The 21,465-nt window shown below is 36.9% G+C and overlaps 3 protein-coding genes across 4 annotated transcripts; 1 reads left to right on the forward strand and 2 right to left on the reverse strand.

Moving 5' to 3' along the window:
* Positions 1–649: 649 nt before the first annotated feature.
* Positions 650–4,454, forward strand: ctsla (cathepsin La). Of its 2 annotated transcripts, none has more exons than XM_081364958.1 (8): positions 650–779; positions 2,039–2,174; positions 2,276–2,398; positions 2,488–2,640; positions 3,182–3,406; positions 3,502–3,670; positions 3,780–3,897; positions 3,996–4,454. In XM_081364958.1, exons 2-8 carry the CDS (start codon positions 2,049–2,051, stop codon positions 4,093–4,095), a joined length of 1,014 nt encoding a protein of 337 aa, XP_081221084.1. In that variant the 5' UTR covers positions 650–779; positions 2,039–2,048; the 3' UTR covers positions 4,096–4,454. The 2 variants fall into 2 exon arrangements, with proteins under 2 accessions (XP_081221084.1, XP_081221085.1); XM_081364959.1 differs by lacking the exon at positions 650–779 and adding an exon at positions 782–1,353.
* Positions 4,455–5,331: 877 nt separating this feature from the next.
* Positions 5,332–15,730, reverse strand: fbp2 (fructose-1,6-bisphosphatase 2). The gene is made up of 7 exons (XM_081364957.1): positions 15,357–15,730; positions 14,272–14,434; positions 11,305–11,397; positions 10,593–10,733; positions 9,592–9,729; positions 8,086–8,205; positions 5,332–5,687 (listed from the first exon to the last, which is right to left on the reverse strand). Exons 1-7 carry the CDS (start codon positions 15,527–15,529, stop codon positions 5,499–5,501), a joined length of 1,017 nt encoding a protein of 338 aa, XP_081221083.1. The 5' UTR covers positions 15,530–15,730; the 3' UTR covers positions 5,332–5,498.
* Positions 15,731–18,037: 2,307 nt separating this feature from the next.
* fbp1a (fructose-1,6-bisphosphatase 1a) lies at positions 18,038–21,465 on the reverse strand. Its single transcript, XM_081364824.1, has 5 exons — positions 21,424–21,465; positions 21,177–21,317; positions 20,535–20,672; positions 20,284–20,403; positions 18,038–18,660 (listed from the first exon to the last, which is right to left on the reverse strand). The coding sequence occupies exons 2-5, from the start codon at positions 21,225–21,227 to the stop codon at positions 18,472–18,474; spliced, it is 498 nt and encodes a 165-aa protein (XP_081220950.1). The 5' UTR covers positions 21,228–21,317; positions 21,424–21,465; the 3' UTR covers positions 18,038–18,471.

A 21,465-nucleotide genomic window follows, 5' to 3' on the forward strand; every position in this document is an offset into this window, starting at 1 on the left:
TGTAAATCCAATACACTGGTCTTTGTGTTCTCGATGTGTGAGTGAGCAGGGTGATGAAGTTAAATGCATTTTATAGGGGTTTTATAGTGAAAATGCAAGACTGCCTATTAAAATAGAGTCCCTTTTGTTTTATGATCTTTTATAATTTAGTATACACAGTTTTAAATCTATTTATCTACAAATGATCTTGTCAGCTGTTAGAATCTTGGTTTGGTAATTATTTCTAACATTTTTCAATCAACTGTAATAGATTTCATGTTGTGTAAGAACTTGTCTGAGGCAAAATCACTACTGACTGGTAAGTAATATGTTAAACAAGTGAACAGGTATAACAATTTTGGGTTACACTTTATTTTAAGGTGTCATTGTTACAGTGTAATTATATATTTAAGTACTTAGTGATATTAATGAACTACATGTATAGGGTTAGGGATTAGGATTTGGTTGAGGGTTGGTTGAATGTAATTATGCTTAATTTACTGTTATTACTATGTAACAGGAACACTGTAAAATAAAGTGTAACCCAATTTTTTTTATCTTATTCATGTTGTTTCTTTAGAAACAGCATTGTTTTTCTCTATGAGTAAGATCATAATCTGTCGGGAACTCATCACGTGCTGGTGGGTCACATGCTCTGACGTATTTGCAGGGGCGGGATCAAAAGATCTATAGGCAAGAGTCTCGACCAATGAGAAATGAGGAATTTGCCTTCAGATGTGCTATAAACTTGTGGTCCGTCTGTGAAAAAAAATATTTTCTTCTGGATTCAGGACGACAGGGTGAGTCAGGAGTTTTTAAAGCTTTCTGAATTTTTTGTTGTTTTAACATTTATTTATTTTTTTAAACGGTCAAATGGACCCTTTAGTGCAAATTATATACATCTTTATTTTGTTTTAGGTTTATACAGAACAGAATCGAGCTTGTTAGGTCGCTCTGTTGCTGATGCATTCTTATGAACTGTAGCTAACTTAATACAAAATGCATTCTTCTTTAGAACTGTATTCGACACGCGGTTATACCTTCGCTTAATAGCCTAACGTTAGATGGGTAAAGCATAGCGGTTTTGCTATGGCCATTTCTTTCAAATTGTTCCAATAGTTTCTTTTTCGATTTCCGTGGCCTGGTTTCGCTCTTTGTTTTCTTTTCCTGAGAAACTGGGCTGCAACCCAACCGCCCAGATCCCGTGACTGCTGTTACAGGAACACCGTATTCTCTTCTGTCTCTAGAGACCAGTGTGTGTGTCTGTCCGGAGGCCCGTGCTGTGAACAAATTTTTATTATTTTTTTTTGGAAGATATACAGTCATATAACGTTAACGTTACCGATATAGATTCGTTTCTGTTCGGCGGCATAGGTTTGTCTTTTTAATTTACGCGTCCACTCGCTTTTATTATCCATAACAAGGTTATTAACTAACGTTACATCTGCCTGCTGTTGGTTCTTTAACGTTACACGATGTAAACAAATATCGTGCAGTAATCTGATCTCACGACACTGTGGAAAAATACGCCTGTTCTTTTAAATATGTATACACGTTTAACGTTAGGCCTAATTACAGCAGTGAGGTGATTTATGAATATTTGACATGAGAGTTCAAGCCGTTTCAGCAATGTCTTGCGTAACATTATATGTAACCATTTTAAATAGCTTTATTCAGCACTTATTAGTGCATATTAATTACAATAATTCTTATTTCAGCCGCACAAGTAAAACAATATGACAAAAAATTCTGACTTACGTAATTAAAATTCGGAATCACATAAAAGTCGATTTAAAAGGTCTTATATTTCCACAATTTCGATTTTTTTTATCTCGTAATTATGACTTTTTATGTTGTAATTATGATCTACCAAAGAAATGGGTAGTCGGTTCATATCAGACCCTTAAATCATGTCTTGATTTAAAATATTCGGACTAAAAGGGTGGTAAAAAAAGAACAATAACGTGTATATGTTTAAGTTTGATATCTTTACGTGGAATAAAACAGTTCATGGTCGCTTGTTGCAACATGTCTGACCTGTTGTTGTTTTCCCCCGCAGTGTTTTGACCATGAGGGTGTATTTGGCAGCGTTCACGTTGTGCCTCAGTGCAGTATTTGCTGCTCCAACTCTGGACAAGCAGTTGGATGACCATTGGGAGCTGTGGAAGAACTGGCACAGTAAAAAATACCATGAAGTGAGTGTTACTTTTGAAGAGAGATTGCTGGCTTTAAATGTACATGAACAAGTTAAAAACGAAGCAAGATGTGGAACTCAGTGTTATCTCTTTCAACACAGAAGGAGGAGGGGTGGAGGCGAATGGTCTGGGAGAAAAACTTGAATAAGATCGAAATGCACAATCTCGAACACTCCATGGGCAAACACACGTACAGACTCGGAATGAACCACTTTGGTGACATGGTGAGACTGCAGAAGAAGTTTATTTGAGGCGTATGCATACTGATTTTTGAAATTCCTTCAGCATTACTCAATCTATTCTATATCTACAGACTCATGAGGAGTTCAGGCAGGTGATGAATGGCTTCAAGCAAAAGAAGGAGAGGCGATTCACTGGATCCCTCTTCATGGAACCCAACTTCCTAGAGGTCCCAAATAAGTTGGACTGGAGAGAAAAGGGATATGTGACTCCTGTGAAAGATCAGGTGAGATAGCTGCCTTTATCTCAACTAGCTAGAAATGATATACAATGGAATATGAGTCACGGCTCTTATTTAAGCTAAAAAAAAAAAAAAAAAAAAAAAACTGGTCTGACCACTTTGAAAATTAGATCTATATGATGTGTGTGAAAGATTATAGTTGTTTTCGGGTAATTACAGAGAAACCATGTCATAAATAAACATCTGTTAGGCCTATTCAATAAACTACTAAACTTTTTAACCAAGGCACAACAATATTCAAAACTAAAAAAGTAACTAACAACTAACAAAATATTTTAGAGCTTGCTATTACTAGTGACTAGTAGCAGTTATTAAAAAATACCCATGGTTTATTAATTCACATGACTTTTCCTGGTCTAAAATTCACATCTTTGAAATTAGGCCTCTTCATATATCCAGGTTTTTCAAGACAGTGGTTCTTTGAAGAAATAAAATGTGATACCAAAATAAGAAATATCTTGGTCCTTATGGCCCCTGGCCCCCCTGCTTGAGAATCGCTAAACATTTTCAAATGTGATATTTTCAGGGTGAGTGCGGTTCTTGCTGGGCCTTCAGCACTACCGGAGCCATGGAGGGTCAGATGTTCAGGAAGACTGGAAAACTGGTGTCTCTGAGTGAGCAGAACCTGGTGGACTGCTCCCGTCCTGAAGGCAACGAGGGCTGTAATGGAGGCCTCATGGACCAGGCCTTCCAGTACGTCAAGGACCAAAGCGGTCTGGACTCAGAGGAGTCCTACCCCTACTTGGGAACTGTAAGTTACATAACTTTTTATTCTTCCGAAATCTTCTGATTAATTACTTAAAAGATTACCATAACATACATGCTTTGTTTTACATTTGTTTTCAGGACGATCAGCCCTGCCATTACGATCCCAAATACAGTGCAGCCAATGACACCGGATTCGTTGACATTCCCAGTGGAAAGGAACACGCTCTGATGAAAGCTATAGCCTCTGTGGGGCCGGTGTCAGTGGCTATTGACGCGGGACACGAGTCTTTCCAGTTCTACCAATCAGGTGTGCATATTTCTCACCACTAGTCTACTAAATGACAATTACATTATGACAATTTAGTCAAGGAGAAGCCTGTTGATGTGAACTAACGGATGTATACCTCTTGTTATAGGCATATACTATGAGAAAGAATGCAGCAGCGAGGAGCTAGATCACGGCGTTCTTGCCGTTGGTTACGGTTTTGAGGGTGAGGATGTTGATGGCAAGAAGTACTGGATTGTCAAGAACAGGTAAGAAGGTCATTTATACTGTTCATTCATTTAAAACCATGAATGGCCAATGTTTAAAGCCAGTGTTTTTAACCCAATGTGCCTTTTCTGTATTCTAGCTGGAGTGAGAACTGGGGTGATAAAGGATATATCTTAATGGCAAAGGACCGACACAACCACTGTGGCATTGCAACAGCAGCTAGCTACCCTCTGGTCTAAGGAAGATACCTCTCGAATCAAGACATTGTACCAGAAGGCCACATTAGTGTCTCGGGTACTTGAGTGGTTCACTGAAATCCACTAGTGTAGTAAAAAAGGAGTCGCCTAACATAGGGGACTGTGTATCACAGCCTGAATGAGACTGTGAGAGAGAGAAACCTCAAGCTCTAGGCATTGTGTGACACTGTTTTAGGGACTTTATGCAATTGTTTTTTTTTTTGTGGTCATTTTAATCGCATTGATTTAGTTGATTTTTGCCTCAATGTAAATACATGTTCTTTAGTTTAAATTGAAATGTACAAATATGTTTTTTTTTATTTCTACTCTCTGTATGATCAATTAAACTTTTAAAATTGGAACTGTTTCCGCTTGGATTTACATTCTTCCAGTAGTTTTATATATAGAATTTAAATACATATTATTACCCATAACAGCATACACTACTGTTCAAAATAATTTTTTCTTGAGCGCCAAATCAGCATATTAGAATGATTTCTGAAGGATCATGTGACACTGATGACTGAAGTAATGATTCTGAAAATTCAGCTTTGCCAACACAAGAATAAATTACATCGAAAACATTTTTTAAATTGGAATATGTCACTGTATTTCTGATCAAATAAGTGCAGCCTTGGTGAGGATAGGATACTTTTTTCCCAAAAAAATCGAAACTTTTGAACGATTGTGTGTATATTTTGCTGTAGATTTACATATCATTTGCAAAACAAATGTATTCCTATCACCTCACCGCGACATTTTGTTGACTTGATTAGCAAACAGAAAATCCAAACTAGTGTAACTAAGCCTATTCAAACAGGAAGTTAGTCGGTTATGATTGAATGGTACTGGTTTTCAGTACTGCTTTCTTAAACTTAAACCTAAGCAGCAGCATAAGTCATGTTCATGAGGGTTTAAAAAAAAGGTTTTCCAGACATACTGTCACGATCGATTTCTTCTTCACTGTATTGTGTTCTGATCTTCAGGAGAGGTGAACATTAACATTTGTTTGCTCAATGTGTCCTATTTGTTTATCTCTTGGCATTTTGCCATTGCATGGGCCGTCATCATGACCAGCAAACTAAGACTTGTGGGGTGGAGATTACTGGGTTTTGGCTCTTGTACTAGTAGGGAGGGGTTTGTAAGAACCAGAGGGTGTAAACACTTTACCAACAAACAAAAAACACATTCCGGAAGGCACATTATGTTCGCATAAAGAAAGACAGATTGCGAAAGGGGTAGAAGAACAAATCTGGAAAAAAAAAAATTATTTTAAATACAGGAAATTTAATGTGATTCTGTTTACAAAAGCATTGTTTCTACAATTTAAAAAAAGCTACTGTGATATTTTGCATGCTAACTCGATGCCATGTGATTTTCAATGGATCAAATCACAACCGAAATCTCTATTTTTTGTGTTTCTTGACAAAGGACAAGTACTCCTCCACATCATCTGGAGAGCCCGCCACAAAGGGCGCTCTCTGGTGCAGTCCCTCGGGGATAATATCCAGGACGCGCTGGGTGCCTGTCGTGGCGATGCCTCCGGCCTGCTCGATCAGGAAGGCTATGGGGTTACACTCGTACAGCAACCTCAGCTGGAGAGCATGAAACACAAAAAAGAAGTTACATAACGCTGACGATCCAAGTTATTTTTCAAAGGGTCTAAACCGTGAACATGTATCCTAGTTTTACCTCCGAGTTTGAAGCCGGTATGTTTCAATTTGGGTCATTGAGTATGTTTTATGGATTCATTTTGGTCTTATCTATGTAGAACAAAGAAACTGGATTGTGTAAATGCATATAAAAGTTTATACACTGGAATTTCTTGAAAAGCAGTGTGAACTGCAGATACTATATCTGGGTCACTGCTTTCATGCAGTAGTGTGTATTTGCTCCAGCTTAGGCTTATGCTGTGTGTTTGAGCACTGCCATTGTCAGGAATGACACAGCTCTTCAACCTCAAATGAGAGGTTCTCTGTTATCGGAATACGACCTGCCCTGCACCTGCTGTAAACCATCAAGTCATTTACAGTGTAACTTATGATAGATTGACCTAGTCTGCTAACTAAAGCTAGAATTAATACATACATATTGTTAATAGAGTGATGCAGGCAAACCCCGGAAGACTAAAGGCAGCCACACACTACAAGATAATCAGGCCGATTTTAGGCCCAATTCTCCCCTCCGTCAATCCTGGGTAAAGTCCTGATTATCTTGATGGTTCTACAGATTATCTTATCAGATGTTCAGAATATGTGTTAGAAGTGATTGAATCTGCTTGGTAGATCATTGGGGCCCGCACCAATCTCAAATTGCAAATATCCAACATTGAATATTTACAATCAGAAATCCTGTTGTGTGAGGGGAACCCCGAGGAAACACCATGCACTATTTAGATTGTCACGTGGAACAAAACGATACCCAATCAGAAAGTGAGGTGATGGAAGTCTCCACGACATCATCCGAAACTTTTTATTTTTTCCCAGCGAACAATAAGCAGTCCAAACACTATAGACCTTATTCAGAGCAGCGCCATGAGCGAGGCTGTGAGGAATAGACTTACTGTGTTTTCAATGGCATTCGCTTTAAAAGCTGTATGAAGCTCCTAGATCACATCATTTTCTCTACTGAAATGTCTTGGAAAGATATTTTTGCAGTGTTTCGTCAGCAGAACAATCCAAAAACACATTAAATAGCAGGGAAACCAACTGACGAGATGCATGTCTATCCCTCACACCCTCGCTTTGATTCCCATTAAAAATCAAAGATGGCACTGGTGTGAATAAGGTCTGTTATCGCAGTTTCTTCTTTTTCCGTCGTCCGCCATGTTTGTCTACTCTAAATTCGAGTTTGACCAGTAGAGGTTGTGCGAGATTTCCTGTGCTCACAGTCAGGACTCCGTTTGTGAAGGGAATCTGTTAGGCTGCATCCGAAATTGCATACTTCCCTACTATACAGTAGGCGAAAAACTGTATGTAACAAAAGAAGTATGTCCGATTTCACAGTACTCATAAAAGAGTAAGCAAAAATTGCCCTGGATGACCTACTTCCGGCAAGATTCTGAAGTGTGCATAAGATGGAGACTTTACTATCCCATAAGGCCACGGGAGAGGGTTTATGAATGGCGGAGAAGCAATGTAACTGACGCTGGTAGGTCACGTGATAATGACAACATGCTGAATGTAGTCGGAATTACATTCATGCCACACACATTCATACTATATAGTACATAGTTTTTAAGCGATCGTGAAGTACTTATTCAAAACAAGTACCTACTCAAGAGAGTATGCGATTTTGGAGGCAGCCTTAGTGTGTGCTGTGCTGTCTTTGTCACATCGCGGCATTCCACACACTATATAGGAACAATACTGTTATATCTATTATTTTTTTTATAGTCATGTTTTTGGTCTCTCACATTTTAAATATCTTTTAAAAATCTTTTGGTGTACTTCATTTTAATAGATTATTGCAGCTGTGACGTCAAAACCCAGAAGGCTAATTGGCCAGTGTTTCCCTCTGGATTTTCCTATGGTTTTTTATGATGGGCTTTTTCAGTTTATGAGTAAAATAAGATCTGTGGTAAACCGTAAATCATCAAGTTATGTTTACCACAGACTTTATGTTTCTCATAAACTGAAAAAAAACCCATTATAAAAACCAAAAGGAAAACCCTGGCCAATTAGTCTTCTGTGTTTTGACGTCACAGCTGCAATATTCTATTAAAATAAAGTTAAATAAATAAATAAATATGTTAGATGAAAATGTAATCTAAAAAAAACTTGAATGGAAAAAATGAGAAATGTTGCCTTGGCAACAAACTAAAATAAAATACGGTGAAATACTTAAATTACTGAAATAAAATGAAATAAAAATGAAAGCCAAATAGAAATAACCTGACGTCATACTCATTATTTATTATATCGCTATCACCTGATGTGATTTTTATGACCAGTTTCCAGTTTGCCCTGAATATCTTAAAACATGTGAGCTTACCTTTCCTTTTGGACTCTTCTCATTGGCTGGGTACATGAATATGCCGCCATAAGCGATGGTACGGTGTATATCAGACACCATCGACCCAACATACCTGGCACCATACGGGGCACTACCATCCTGTGAAACAATTACATTTCATCAAATATAAAATCAGGATCAAAAACTCAAACTTTCTTCATATCTATCATTCTAGGCTTGGATTTTTGAATAAACTGAAAATAATTTCCACTTGCACCACAGTCTGCACACAATCTAAACAAAAATTGTCGGGAATAAAAGGTCACAAGTGCTTCAGTAAAAGAGGATAGGAAAGCAGGAAGTAGTGTGAGAAGTTCCAGGAAACTGAAACCCAGCTGGACAGCTAAAACACATCAGTGACACTTTATTTTACAGTGTTACACACCTTACATGTACTTATAATAAAACAGCAACTAACCCTAAACCAAACCCTACTCCTAACCCTAATTATATAGTAAGTACATGTTGGTAATTCATATTTCTCAGTATGTATTTGTATAATTACACTGTAACAAGGACACCTTAAAATAGAGTGCAACCAACACATCTGTCACCAAATGAAATCCCTCTTCCTTTAGAAAGATGTGAGCAGTAAAACAACAAAAAGAAACTACATAAAGTTGTAATATTTGGCTCTAAATTTGTATTTTAAGAGGTGGCAGCGTGTTCCCTTAGCCAACCCCACTTCAAGCAATGACAGACACAACAGACAAATCAATACTTCATGAGATAACATGTTTCTGACAACACTTCTACGAAAACAACATGATATTCCACATAAAACATGCCAGAGTTGATAACATAATGAACGTGATTGGCAAGTTTTTTATCTATTTCTTGTTTACTTTTTCTTTATCACCATCAGACTGCTTAAGATGATCTTAAAATGAAGAAACAAAAACAAGTATTCCTGGAAACACAAGATCTCACATCTATTCACAAAAAAAAAAAAAAAAAATGTATATTAATAATTAACTAGCTGACCCACGGAAAATTCATACTCGGCATATTTTATGATCACTCACTGCACGCAGTCGCTCTCAAATCAGTTACATATGCTGAGTCTATGTTCCAGGTCAGAAAAAAGAACAAAACTCTGCAAAGGAAGTCACTCATCACTTTCCAGCAGATGGAACGTGTGTAAACATCAGCTGATGCTAAGCACGGCAATGCAGTCATGCAAGCTGTTGATCAGTCAGCAAGCATTATTCAGACTCACTTTGTTTTAAACCAAGTGATCTTCAGGCCAGCTAAGCAACATTTTCTGTTCTGTCGCAACATGTCATGAGCATGTGAGTACGTACAGCTCTTTCACATGATGTTTTGTACACAGCAAATCACCATATGCACTCAACGGCTGATTTGTGCTGTGGTCTTACGGAATCACTCAAAAAATCTTGGTTAGCAACAATAAGACTTTCCTAAAATAATATAAAAAGACTAAGCAACATTCTTTGGCTATGTATGTCTCTGTAGGGAACCCACCTCTGGATATTTCTTGTGCTTTATGTACTCATTGACTGCAGGCTCAAAGTACTTAGCATAGCCCTCGTTGATACTGTAAATCTTCCCCTTTTTCTTGATCTTCACATTTCTGTCTGTCAGAATGAATTCTCCAATTGCCTGAAGAAAAGGAACATAAAAAAAATAATGAGCTCATGTTTCACAATGATACCGTACAATACTGTATGCTGTAATAAACCTAAAAATACATTAGCCTAAGATGCGGAATCAAAACTAGTTCACTACAGCCACAAACTATTCCAGACTTTTATCCGAAATTGAAAAAAGAAGTGCTCTTAATGTGTAAAACCATAAAAAGAGAAGTGAAACAACTCTCAGTAACACATTATATAAGTATAAAAAAAGTTTCACAGTTTACTACATAACTATTTATCTTTTTAAGACAATATTATGTTCGGTGTCTGTTTACTTTGCTCATAATAGTCGTTAAGCTGTAAATGATTCACTTAAATCATTTGGTGTGCCTTTAAAGGGATAGTTCACCCAAAAAATAAAAATTCTGTCATCATTTACTCACCCTCAAGTTGTTCCAAACCTGAATGAGTTTATTTCTTCTGTTGACCACAAAATAAAATCTTGTGGAGAATGTCGGTAACCAGACAGTTGATGGGCCCCATTGACTTCCATAGTAGGAAAAAAATACCAATGGGTGCCATCAACTGTCTGGTTGGTTACCAACATCTTATTTTGTGTTCAACAGAAAAAAAGAAACTCGTTCAGGTTTGGAACAACTTGATAATAAGTAAGTAATGACAAAATTAAAATTTTAGGGTGAATTAATCCCTTTAATTAACTGATTCCTACATACCTTGAACTAGGCTAGCCGACATGGCCATAAAACTCTGATTTCAGAACAGCCTACTTTTCATATTTATTTATTTATTTATTTATTTAATAAAGTCCTGCCATCATTATTCATCATTAGTCTATCATTTCAGCAGATTGAACTTTTTTGTGCGTACTGGATCCAGCATGAAGAAGTCAACTCCAGTTCCAGTACTGATAGCCACTACCGTGGCGCTGCCGTACAGCGCGTAACCCGCACACACGATCTGATTGCCCGGCTGTAGGGCGTCCTTGATAGTCGGTTCTCCGTCTGAGACCTGAAACAGGAAAAAACAACTAAATCAACGGTCCGTCCTCAAAGACAAAACAGTGAATTTAAGATCTTCGGGATTAAATGAATTGTTAAAGCAAATAAATTGTACATGCACGTTAACATTTTAACAAACCCACCACCTAGCGTGCATGTTTGTTACTGCAGTTCTACGTGAAGTGTAACTTTTTAACGATTCGTAGTAAGAAAACATTATATTAAAACTTAAACTTAAATAACAGACTACGCTGTGCCGTTGTTATTCGTTCCATTCTAGTGCACTTAATAAAATCTATTTAAAGTTATATTGAATTCATGCTTAGCCAATATTTGTCATCAGGCAGGGTCAAATGCAGTCAGCATACCTCGTCAATCTGCATGGGAGAGTAACACAAGAACACCAAACATCAAACCAATCCATCTCGCACACCACATGACAGAATTAAAGCTTACATTCTATCATTTATTTATCTATTGCATTTGCTTATGGATTTCTCGCATGCATCAAAAAGTACACCAAATGCACATGCAACTCCAAAACTCTGCAGTCAACAGATGCAGTACAAACACTCACTCACCCTTTTGTAGATGGCAAAGATGGTGCCTATGGGGGCCAAACAGTCAATGTTGGAAGAGCCATCCAGAGGATCAAAACAGACTATATACTTTCCCTGTGACAAACAGCAGCCTGAACTGAGTATGCATCCGAAATGAGACGGCGACCTCATGTGGTAATTATCTGAATGAACTCCCAACAAATATGAATGAACACAGGGTACATTAGACTGACAAATAGCGTAGATTATATAGCAGCCATAACTATTGAAAGCACACAGACATTTCTAAGGGTTTATTTGTTTAATTATTACAGACATCCAATTTTATTTTACCGAACTATTAAAGTTTTCTCCCATTATTTAACATTGACAATTGGATGTACAGTACCAGTCAAAAGTTTGGAAACGTTACTATTTTTAATGTTTTTGAAAGAAGTCTCTTATGCTCATCAAGCCTGCAGTAAAAAAAAAAAAAAAAAAAGTAAAATTATGAAATATTATTACAATTTAAAATAATGGTTCTCTTTTTTAATATACTTTAAAATGTAATTTATTTTTGTGATGCAAAGCTGAATTTTCATCAGCAAGTACTCCAGTCTTTGGTGTCTTATGATCCTTCAGAAATCATTCTAATATGATGATTTATGATCAATGTTGGAAACAGTTGTGCTGCTTAATATTTTTTTTATAACCTGAGATACTTTTTTCAGGATTATTTGATGAATAAAAAGTTAAAAAGAACTGTATTTATTTAGAATAGAAATCTTTTGTAACAATATACACTACCGTTCAAAAGTTTGGGAACAATAACTATTTTTTTTTTAAGAAATTAGTACTTTAATTCAACAAGGATGCGTTAAATTGATAAAAGGTGATGGTAACGATTTATATTGTTAGAAATGTTTTTATTTTGAATAAATGCTGTTTTTATGAATAAATGCTGTTAACGTTTTACTCATCAATGAATCCTGAAAAAAGTATTCCAAAAAAATATATTAAGCAGCACAACTGTTTCCATCATTGATAATAACTGAGTATCAAATCATCATATTAGAATGATTTCTGAAGGATCATGAGACACCAAAGACTGGAGTACTTGCTGATGAAAATTCAGCTTTGCATCACAAAAATAAATTACATTTTAAAATATATTAAAAAAGAGAACCATTATTTTAAATTGTAATAATATTTCATAATATTACTGTTTTTTTGTTTTTTTTTTAACTGCAGGCTTGATGAGCATAAGAGACTTCTTTCAAAAACATTAAAAATAGTAACGTTTCCAAACTTTTGACTGGTACTGTACAGTATATGTGATGGAAACTAATCATACTATATCCCATTCTAACTGTTTTGATAATGTTTTATTTGAATTTTTATGAATTGTTGTTGTTGTTTTGAGTTATTTTGAGACGTTGTAAAACATACAACACATTCTGAGTTAGATTATTCTCTTTTGTCTCTCATAACAGTGTTTCCAAAGAGTAGCAGTCTCATTTTATCATAAGCACACTAATATTTAGGCTACTTGTTAGACCAGAGTTCATTGCTGAAATTACAACTCCAATTTATATACATTCTATTATTTTTACCTTTGGTGGTATCAGGTGTTAAAGGAATAGTTCACAATATATATTTTGTCTTCGTTTACTCACTCTCATGTTGTTTTAAACCTGTATTAAGCAACTTTCTTTCTTCTTTGAACACAAAAGGAAAAGCAAGAGCCTGTCAAGCTAAAAAAAATGGCAAAAGCACCATTATATTCAATACGATACAATTTCAGATTTTCTTAAAGGTCCCGTTGCATGCGATTCCATGTTTCAAACTTTAGTTAGTGTGTAATGTTGCTGTTAGAGCATAAATAATATCTGTAAAATTATAAAGCTCAAAGTTCAATGCCAAGCGAGATATTTTATTTAACAGAAGTTGACTACAAAAAACGGCTTGATTGGACTACACCCCTCTACATCCTGCATTGGTGACATCACCAGAACCGTTTCTTGACTAACCTCCGCCCACAGGAATGCTCCCTCAACTCTACTGGCTACTTGCGCACTTCTTATAACTTAGCCTACTGTGTTTACTCAGCTCTTACGGTGATTTTCTGAAGTAAAACTGACGCTTCATCTTTTGTGTGATGTACAATAAACTTTATTAAACTCATCAGTACATGTTTGATCATCATTCAGACAGCAGACTTGTAGGCTATTAATAAATAATGGATACATAGCCTACAAGCAGATGACAAATACGTTATAATAACCGTAATTAAACTACTAAACCATACCTGTTTCATCTCTATACAGCACTCTGACTCTGTAGGCATTATTGTCCGACTCGAAATGAACGCCGTTACTGAGAGTTTCTGATATTATTATCATTCCGTGAGATGAATTTTTCCTGACAGACTGAGCACGAGCTCATGAAGCTCCGCCCCCTGTGTCATCCAGCAGCAGCTCATTTGCATTTAAAGGGGACACACTGAAACGGCTCATTTTTCTGAGCCCCAAAAAATGTCAATTTAAACATGCTGTAAAAAATTATCTGTTGGGTATTTTGAGCTCAAACTTCACATACACACTCTGGGGACATCAGAGACTTATTTTACATCTTGTGAAAAGGGGCATAGAACGGGACCTTTAAGTTAAACCAATGAAAATATCTCTCTGTATACGTTTACATCCAAATATGGCATGTCAATACACTAATGATGTTGGATGCGATTTTCCTATTTTTAGTAAATATTGATTTAATTTCCATAATTTTTAGTAGCTTTTCTTTTTTCTTTTACTTTTGTGAAGCTTTTAAAATGCACTTTTAGGAGTGTCTTTATGAAAAGAGCAGCATAAACCTTCTACCTAACATTTTTTTGTGGAAAGAAAACCATCCTACAGGTTTGGAACGACATGAGAGTGAGTAAATAATTACCAGTATTGAACAGTAAAATCTATATATTCATAAACAAGACTTATATCACAAAGCTCATACTCTTTTCTCAGCAGGTGTGTAGATGACATTCTCGTTCTCCTCAGAAACCATCAAACAGGTGCCATAAGAGGCATACAGCATATTGATGACCAGATCATTGGAAAGCACATCCAGCTTCTTCTGATCATCGCCTGTGACGTTCACCTGCCCGGCAAGACCTTGACTGTGTTCAGTGAAACAGAACATAATATTATTAAAAAGTAGATACTGAGGTTCAGATCCCAAAAATAGTAAATGGTGGCAATTCCTTATTCCTAAATAATGCTGTCACGAGAATTACATATTAGTAAATGAGAAATGAACAACCTCACATGTAATAATAGATCATTTATATTATTTCATAATTATTAGGATTATTATAATGATATTATTATTATTTCTTTACAAAGACAACTACATTACAAACTACTAAAATGGATTTATGGTAGCACTTTTATTTTTTAGTCCTGTTCCGCATGTCATGGCAACGGTCATGTTCTGTTCTTGATCATTATTTGTTGCCATGGTTTCTGATTGCGTTTCACACCTGTTCTTTGTTTCATTTATTACCTTCCCCGTGTATTTAAGCCCTCAGTTCCTCTTAGTTCTTTCTTCGGCATCGTCTGAGTTATCGTTGCTGTTTAATGTTGACTTCTCCGTGTTTGTTAAGGTGTCTCGCTTTTTTGTGGATTACACATTATTCAAACTGGGTAATAACTACAAACTAACCCTGCACCTACCCCTAAACCATAACCTTAACCCATGTAGTTACCTATTACTGAGTACTTTCTACTGTAACCATACAGTAGAAAGTACCCAGTAATAGGTAACTACAACTACATAGGTTCAGGGTTAGTATCTAGTGCACATACTGTAAAATAAAAAGCAACCTAGTTTGTTGTTTAACTAACCATACACTGTAACTTTACAGTTATTTTACTAGAACTAACTTTAAATAGTCTCAAAAACCATAACTAGGTATATCTATCATTTTGATTTTAGAATTGGTTTCACCCTCTTCTGCTTCGTACAGTCAAAGAATGTGTTCACAACACAGAGTAAAACATATTCATTCTCATAATGCAAAATAATTCAGTGAAACTTACAGATGATTGAGTCCAGCTTTCCTGACAGCAGATGAAATAGCTTTAATAGCAGTTAACAAGGAATTAATGAGCTGTGTGAGTTCTCCGGTGGCCCCCTTCACCTTCCGCCCCTTCTCCATCACGAAGCGAGTGAGGGTCCATACGTCCACATCAAAGACCGACTGATCCGACATTCTTACAGTATCCGAGAGTTGCTGCAGTTGGACAGGCAGAGACTAACTGAAGAGACTCTAGGCAGTCTATTTTACACACACAGTGAGTGGGTGAAGGCCAAGGTTATATTGGTGAAGCAGATCAAGTGACAGTAGTATAGTCTGAATGCTCATAGAGCCAGAGCTCAAAGAGCCTAACTTATAAAGCACGTCCCTTGGCTCCCAGCTAATTATTTATGTTCACTGTTGTCACATGACATATACTCAAGGGTTATAAGGTCATGGGTCACAAATCAAAGCTCATGAGTGTTTATGACAATCATGTCTTAATGAACACCGGAGGTCTGTTAAATGGATCGCATTAATAAAACTGTGTATTTATTTATATGGAAATGTGTCCCAATAACTCAAAGTCAAACCTAGAACTGTGACTAAACACATCAAACACATTTAAAGAAAATGGATAAACAGCAATTTATATTTGATTCACAGCACTGAAAAGTGCAATTAACATGCTTTCCGAGGACTTAATTTAAATCGTAATCCTCAACAAGCACTGTTTACGCAATATATTTAAGCACTGCTATAGACGTCGCTCTCCATATTCAACAGATTTGGAAGACATATTTCCAAACAAGCATTGCCTCATGCTCTTATTGCCTTAAATGTGGGTGCTTTCTCTGCTACAGAGCCCAAAATAATAAACTCATAAGGATCAGAACCTTCCAGAAAAGATGTGGGCTCCAACACAGGAGAAATCACTGAACACAGGCAAGCATTTCTGTACACAAATTTTGTTTTATACGGCACTATGCTACAAATAATTATCATTAACATCTTGAAATGAACAGATTTGCATGCATATGTTTTTTGACCAAGGTCATGTAGAGCAACACCCCAAAATGTGTCTCAAATGTCAGCTGGGCTCTATGCACCTACTGGCCTTTACAGAAAAGGTCATCTGCTCTTCATTTGGTTGCTTGAATTCTTGTACAGTCTTGTATTTAAATCTCTGTTTATATAGGAATACATTGAGTATGATAAAGGAAACAGCATTTTTCATTCACAAATAATGTTAAAGTGTTCTCAGAGGCATACTGAAACACAATTAAAACATCAACATACGTTAAAGTCACACATTTTTATATTGCCTGTATTTCTGTCATGACAACTCTCAGAGAGATTGTCAGTTTTAATATATTTGGTCGTGGCGGAATAGATCTGCTACGCTGCTGCAGAGCAAGTACAGAGACTTGCTACTGCCAATACACTCGCAGACATTGCTGTGAGCATGTAAGACTTGCTGCTGCATATGTAACATACATGAATTAACCCCCGTAGCTGCAGATCTATGTGGAGCTGGGGGAGGTGGAGGGTTTCTGAAGCGCACTGCAGACTGCTAACATCAACACTACCGATATTTGTCAGAATGTATACAGTTATAGCATCCCCCGCCCCAGACTCTATAGTGTCATCAGTCCTAATCCAATCAGCATAACCATTCAATGAATGGGAAGGGGCTCCAAGAGCCATTAAAGACAAAAGGTGAGAGTCTCTCAGTAATCTGGCTCATTTGACTTATAAAGAGTAGAGGAACTGGCAGATATCACTAGCTAAAATCTTTGCTCAACAGAACCATTCATCTGATGTCACCATCTTTACCTTAAAGGGTAACTAAACCCCTGGTCAGAGCTTGACTCCACCCACTGGCAATATTTGAAAAATGCTGGAAAAGTGGGCAGAGCCCATTGGAGAGGGGGCGTGCATCTGAGACGTATCTCTCTGTAGGCAAGGGCGTGATTAGCTGGTTCCCTCTGACATCACAGGCCACCATAACTTCCAATAGGAAAATTCAACTGTAGTAGCCACTGTTCATCCTGAAGAGGGCAGCACTCAGACGTTTTTACACCATTGTAAAATTAAAACACTTTAAACCCAAATGTAAAAAAAAAATTACTTGAATCAATGAACAGCATTAATAAAGCCCCATTCTTACAGATTATGAACTAAAAAAAAGTTGTTTTAGGGTTTAGTTACCCTTTAAATGCTAAATACAATGTAGCCTACAGTACTTCTCCTTAGTTTTTCATGTGATGTTATGTCAAGACGGAGGATCGGCAGATCTTAAACAGATTCTTAAACTTGTAATCCCACACTACCAAACGAGTTAAGGACCTATCAGCCTTTCATTTATTTTAAATGATTTATCCATGCACGCTATTATTATTATTATTTGTGTGTGTGCTATCGTAGTCATTAATCAAAATAACTTCCCCTCCCTTTTGCAGCAGCATCTCTTCTTTGATGATGTGATTACTGGCGCAAGGGCGGGACCAACCTGTCACTCACATGACACCACAGCAATAGCCAACCACAACGATCCAATCAGTTTCCCATAGACAAACTCACATTTTTCTTGTTCAAGAAGCCGTTTCACTCACAATAGGGAAGACTTCTTCCATTTCATGTTAACTTTAATGTACGAGTTCTTAACACAGAACAAACATGTCTTTCAAAGTCTTTTGTTTTGCTAAGAGCTTTATTCACAGCTTCCCTTAATAGGGTGCAATCAAGGCACAATATATTTTGATCTGTACAGAAAGAAATTAGATCAATTTAAATTCAATTCATCCTCATGAACTTGCTTCTGTCTTTTTGCTTGACAACAATTCCAGCTGCCAAAAACAGCCACATAGATTGTAGTGCAGAACACATTGTGTTTCTCTAAAAGAAAATGTTTTGGTCTCAAGTTTTTCGCAAAAAAAAAAAAAAAAAAAAAGTAATCACTGCTTAGTCCGTGTTCTCTAAAATACTTCTTATATTTCTTTTTTGGAGGTATAAAGTGTATAAAAACATTTGGTTTTAGGGAATTAGATCTATATTACTGAGGTATTTTGTAAGTAAGAATATATTTTGGTCTCTCATTCTGGAGTGTCAAGTATTATATATCTGACTATTGGTCTTCATTTATGGTGTTTCTGAAAGATGGAGATGTACTCTTGGACATCATCAGGGGAGCCCATCACCACAGGTACCCGCTGATGGATGTCCTCGGGCTGGATGTCCAGGATGTTGGTGGTCCCTGTGGTGGCCATTCCTCCGGCCTGCTCCATGATGAAGGCCATGGGGTTGCACTCATAGAGAAGTCTGAGCTGAAGAGGGTGAAAGAGTTTTACAAGTCTCTACCAGTCCCAGCCACATTAAAGGAACACTCCACCGTTTTTTGAAATAGGGCTTATTCACTTTCTTTCCTACATTTAGATAGGTGGGCAAATGCATTTTTGTCTCAGTGCATGCATTGTTTTAGTTTGACAGGGTCGGCGCTAGCTTAGCTTAGCATAATGAATGGAATCCTTTGTTGCCAGCTAGCATGTCCTGAGTAAAAGTGATAAAAACCCACCTAATTACTTCTTGTGGCCTGCGTATTCACAACAAGTACAGATAGTTATGCAGATTAACACTAGGCGATTTCCTAGGCAGATATTGACTTATATATTAAGGACTATATTAGGGGGAAGCACAGGCGAAGCACTGCTACTTGGGCGTGATATCTCTGCGCCCAAGTAGCAGTGCTTCGCCTGTGCTTCCCCCTAATATAGTCCCAAGTCAATATCTGCATAGGAAATCGCCTAGTGTTAATCTGCATCGCTATTTGTACTTGTTGTGAATACGCAGGCCACAAGAAGTAATTAGGTGGTTTTTTTTTTTTTTATATCACTTTTACTCAGGACATGCTAGCTGGCAATAAAGGATTCCATTCATTATGCTAAGCTAAGCTAGCGCCGACCCTGTAAAACTAAAACAATGCATGCACTGAGACAAAAATGCATTTGCCCACCACCTATCTAAATGTAGGAAAGAAAGTGAATAAGCCCTATTTCAAAAAACGGTGGAGTGTTCCTTTAAGAACATTTAGCTAGGGCTTCCTCCTATTCCTACAGCTCCCTCTATAGGCTTTAAAAGCAGCTGTAGCAGACACAGGTGAGTGAAGCATTAAAAGCTTTCTCACTGAGGTATTTGAATTATGATACTGTGAAGTAACAGCATGGCACAAAGGTTTTAACACAAGTATCTATAATGCAATGGATCCTATTCCAGGTCTTACGGATAGAGAGAATAAACATTGACACGCCTGCATATTTGACACCAAACAAAAGAACTGGAGCAAAGGTCATACATGCTTTCCATGCCTTCACTTCATTTAAGCATTTCATTAAATAGAACAGTGTCCGCAAAACTATCTGGACACTCTTAAGTGAATATATGAATGTCATTAAATTAGTTAAACACTACATTACATTTACATTGCTACATGTAGTCAAACATGGTAGATCATTGCACCTGTGGTTACTCTGAATGAACTTGAGAGGAATTCATTGGGACCTAACTGCAAAATGTCTTAGAAAAGTTATGTTAGTTCTGATCTAGCGGTTCTAAACTTCCTTAGAAGGTGCTAATGCATTCATGGTTTTTTTTAGTGCAATTTGGGTGTTCAAATACTTTTTATTTGGGCTGCTGAATAAGGCTTTATCAAGCAACAATTAATGAGAAATAAATAATCATATTTATTCTATCAATGGACTCCTATTCTACAGTATTACCGAATATATATTCATCTGAATATATATAAACGCATATATATCTGAAAATATGATGCGTTTAAAGTGTTTAAATGCAGTTCAGAAAGAAAATTGCTCAACAGTTGATTTATTGGCGTGACGGCATCTACGTTTAAACAAGGTCACGTGAATGTAAACAATGTTTAGATGAAGTACCTTTCCTTTGGGGCTCTTCACATTTGCAGGGTAAAGGAAGATTCCTCCATAAACAAGCGTCCGATGCACATCTGCCACCATTGAACCTACATAACGGGCTCCATAGGGCGCACTGCCATCCTGAACACATTTTTACAGTTATACTCCATGTGTGTCCTTTAGTAGCTGGAGGTGTATTTGAAATGTATAAGTTTGTTCAGCTTTTATTATGTTTAGGGAAATATTTTTTGGGAAAAAAATGCATACTGAACCTCCGGGAACTTTTTCTTCTGCAGGTATTCTGTGTCGGCAGGATTGAAATAAAGGGCATAACCTTCATTCAGACTGTAGATCTTCCCCTTCTTCTTAATCTTCACATCTCTGTCCACCAGAATGAACTCTCCAATAGCCTGACATTTAAATTCATTAATGCATGTGTTATTTAGAACTTATTGTATTTGGAGAGCATCTGTGGTATGCTGGCAATTATCATGGAAAATAACTTAGATTTGTCCTCAGTTAAAAAAATAAGGAAGAGAATAGGTAGTAATAAACGTGTTTACAAGCTGTTTAATTCATAAAATTTGATTTAAAAAAAAATAAAACTAAATTAATTCATTAAAACTTAATCCAGAAAATGATCCCATGATGGGAACCCCTAAAAGCTACCACATAGACAGAACACTTTATGGTTCTAAAGAAACCTTTCTTCTAAGAGTGTACAGTTTCAACCTATGTCTCCTATAGCTAATGATATGAATCATATCATTTCCAGCTACAAATTATTAACTACACATTGCTACACATTTTAAGCTTGCTTTGTGTAGACTGAATAAACTGTGATACCAACTGATTCACTGGTAAATGATCCCAAAAGTGATTTGTAAAAAATTGTGTAAGTAAAACGGACTCACTGGATCTAACATGAAGCAGTTTACTCCCTGACCAGTGGAGAGGACAATCATGGTGGCACTGCCGTACAGTGCATATCCAGCAGCCACTATGTTTCGACCAGACTGCAGGGCATCTTTCTCAGACGGCTCGCTGTCTGTGCACTGTGAACAGAGAAATAAAGTGTGTTCAGATACTAGGGTGGAATCCACGTGGACTGTCATGGGCTGCTTGCATACTTGCAAATCTATTAAATATATTCAGTCATACCTTTCTGTAGATGGCAAAGATGGTCCCAATCGAAGCAAGGCA

The sequence above is a fragment of the Scardinius erythrophthalmus genome (assembly GCF_964197995.2).
Source record: "Scardinius erythrophthalmus genome assembly, chromosome: 5".
Lineage (NCBI taxonomy): Eukaryota > Metazoa > Chordata > Actinopteri > Cypriniformes > Leuciscidae > Scardinius > Scardinius erythrophthalmus.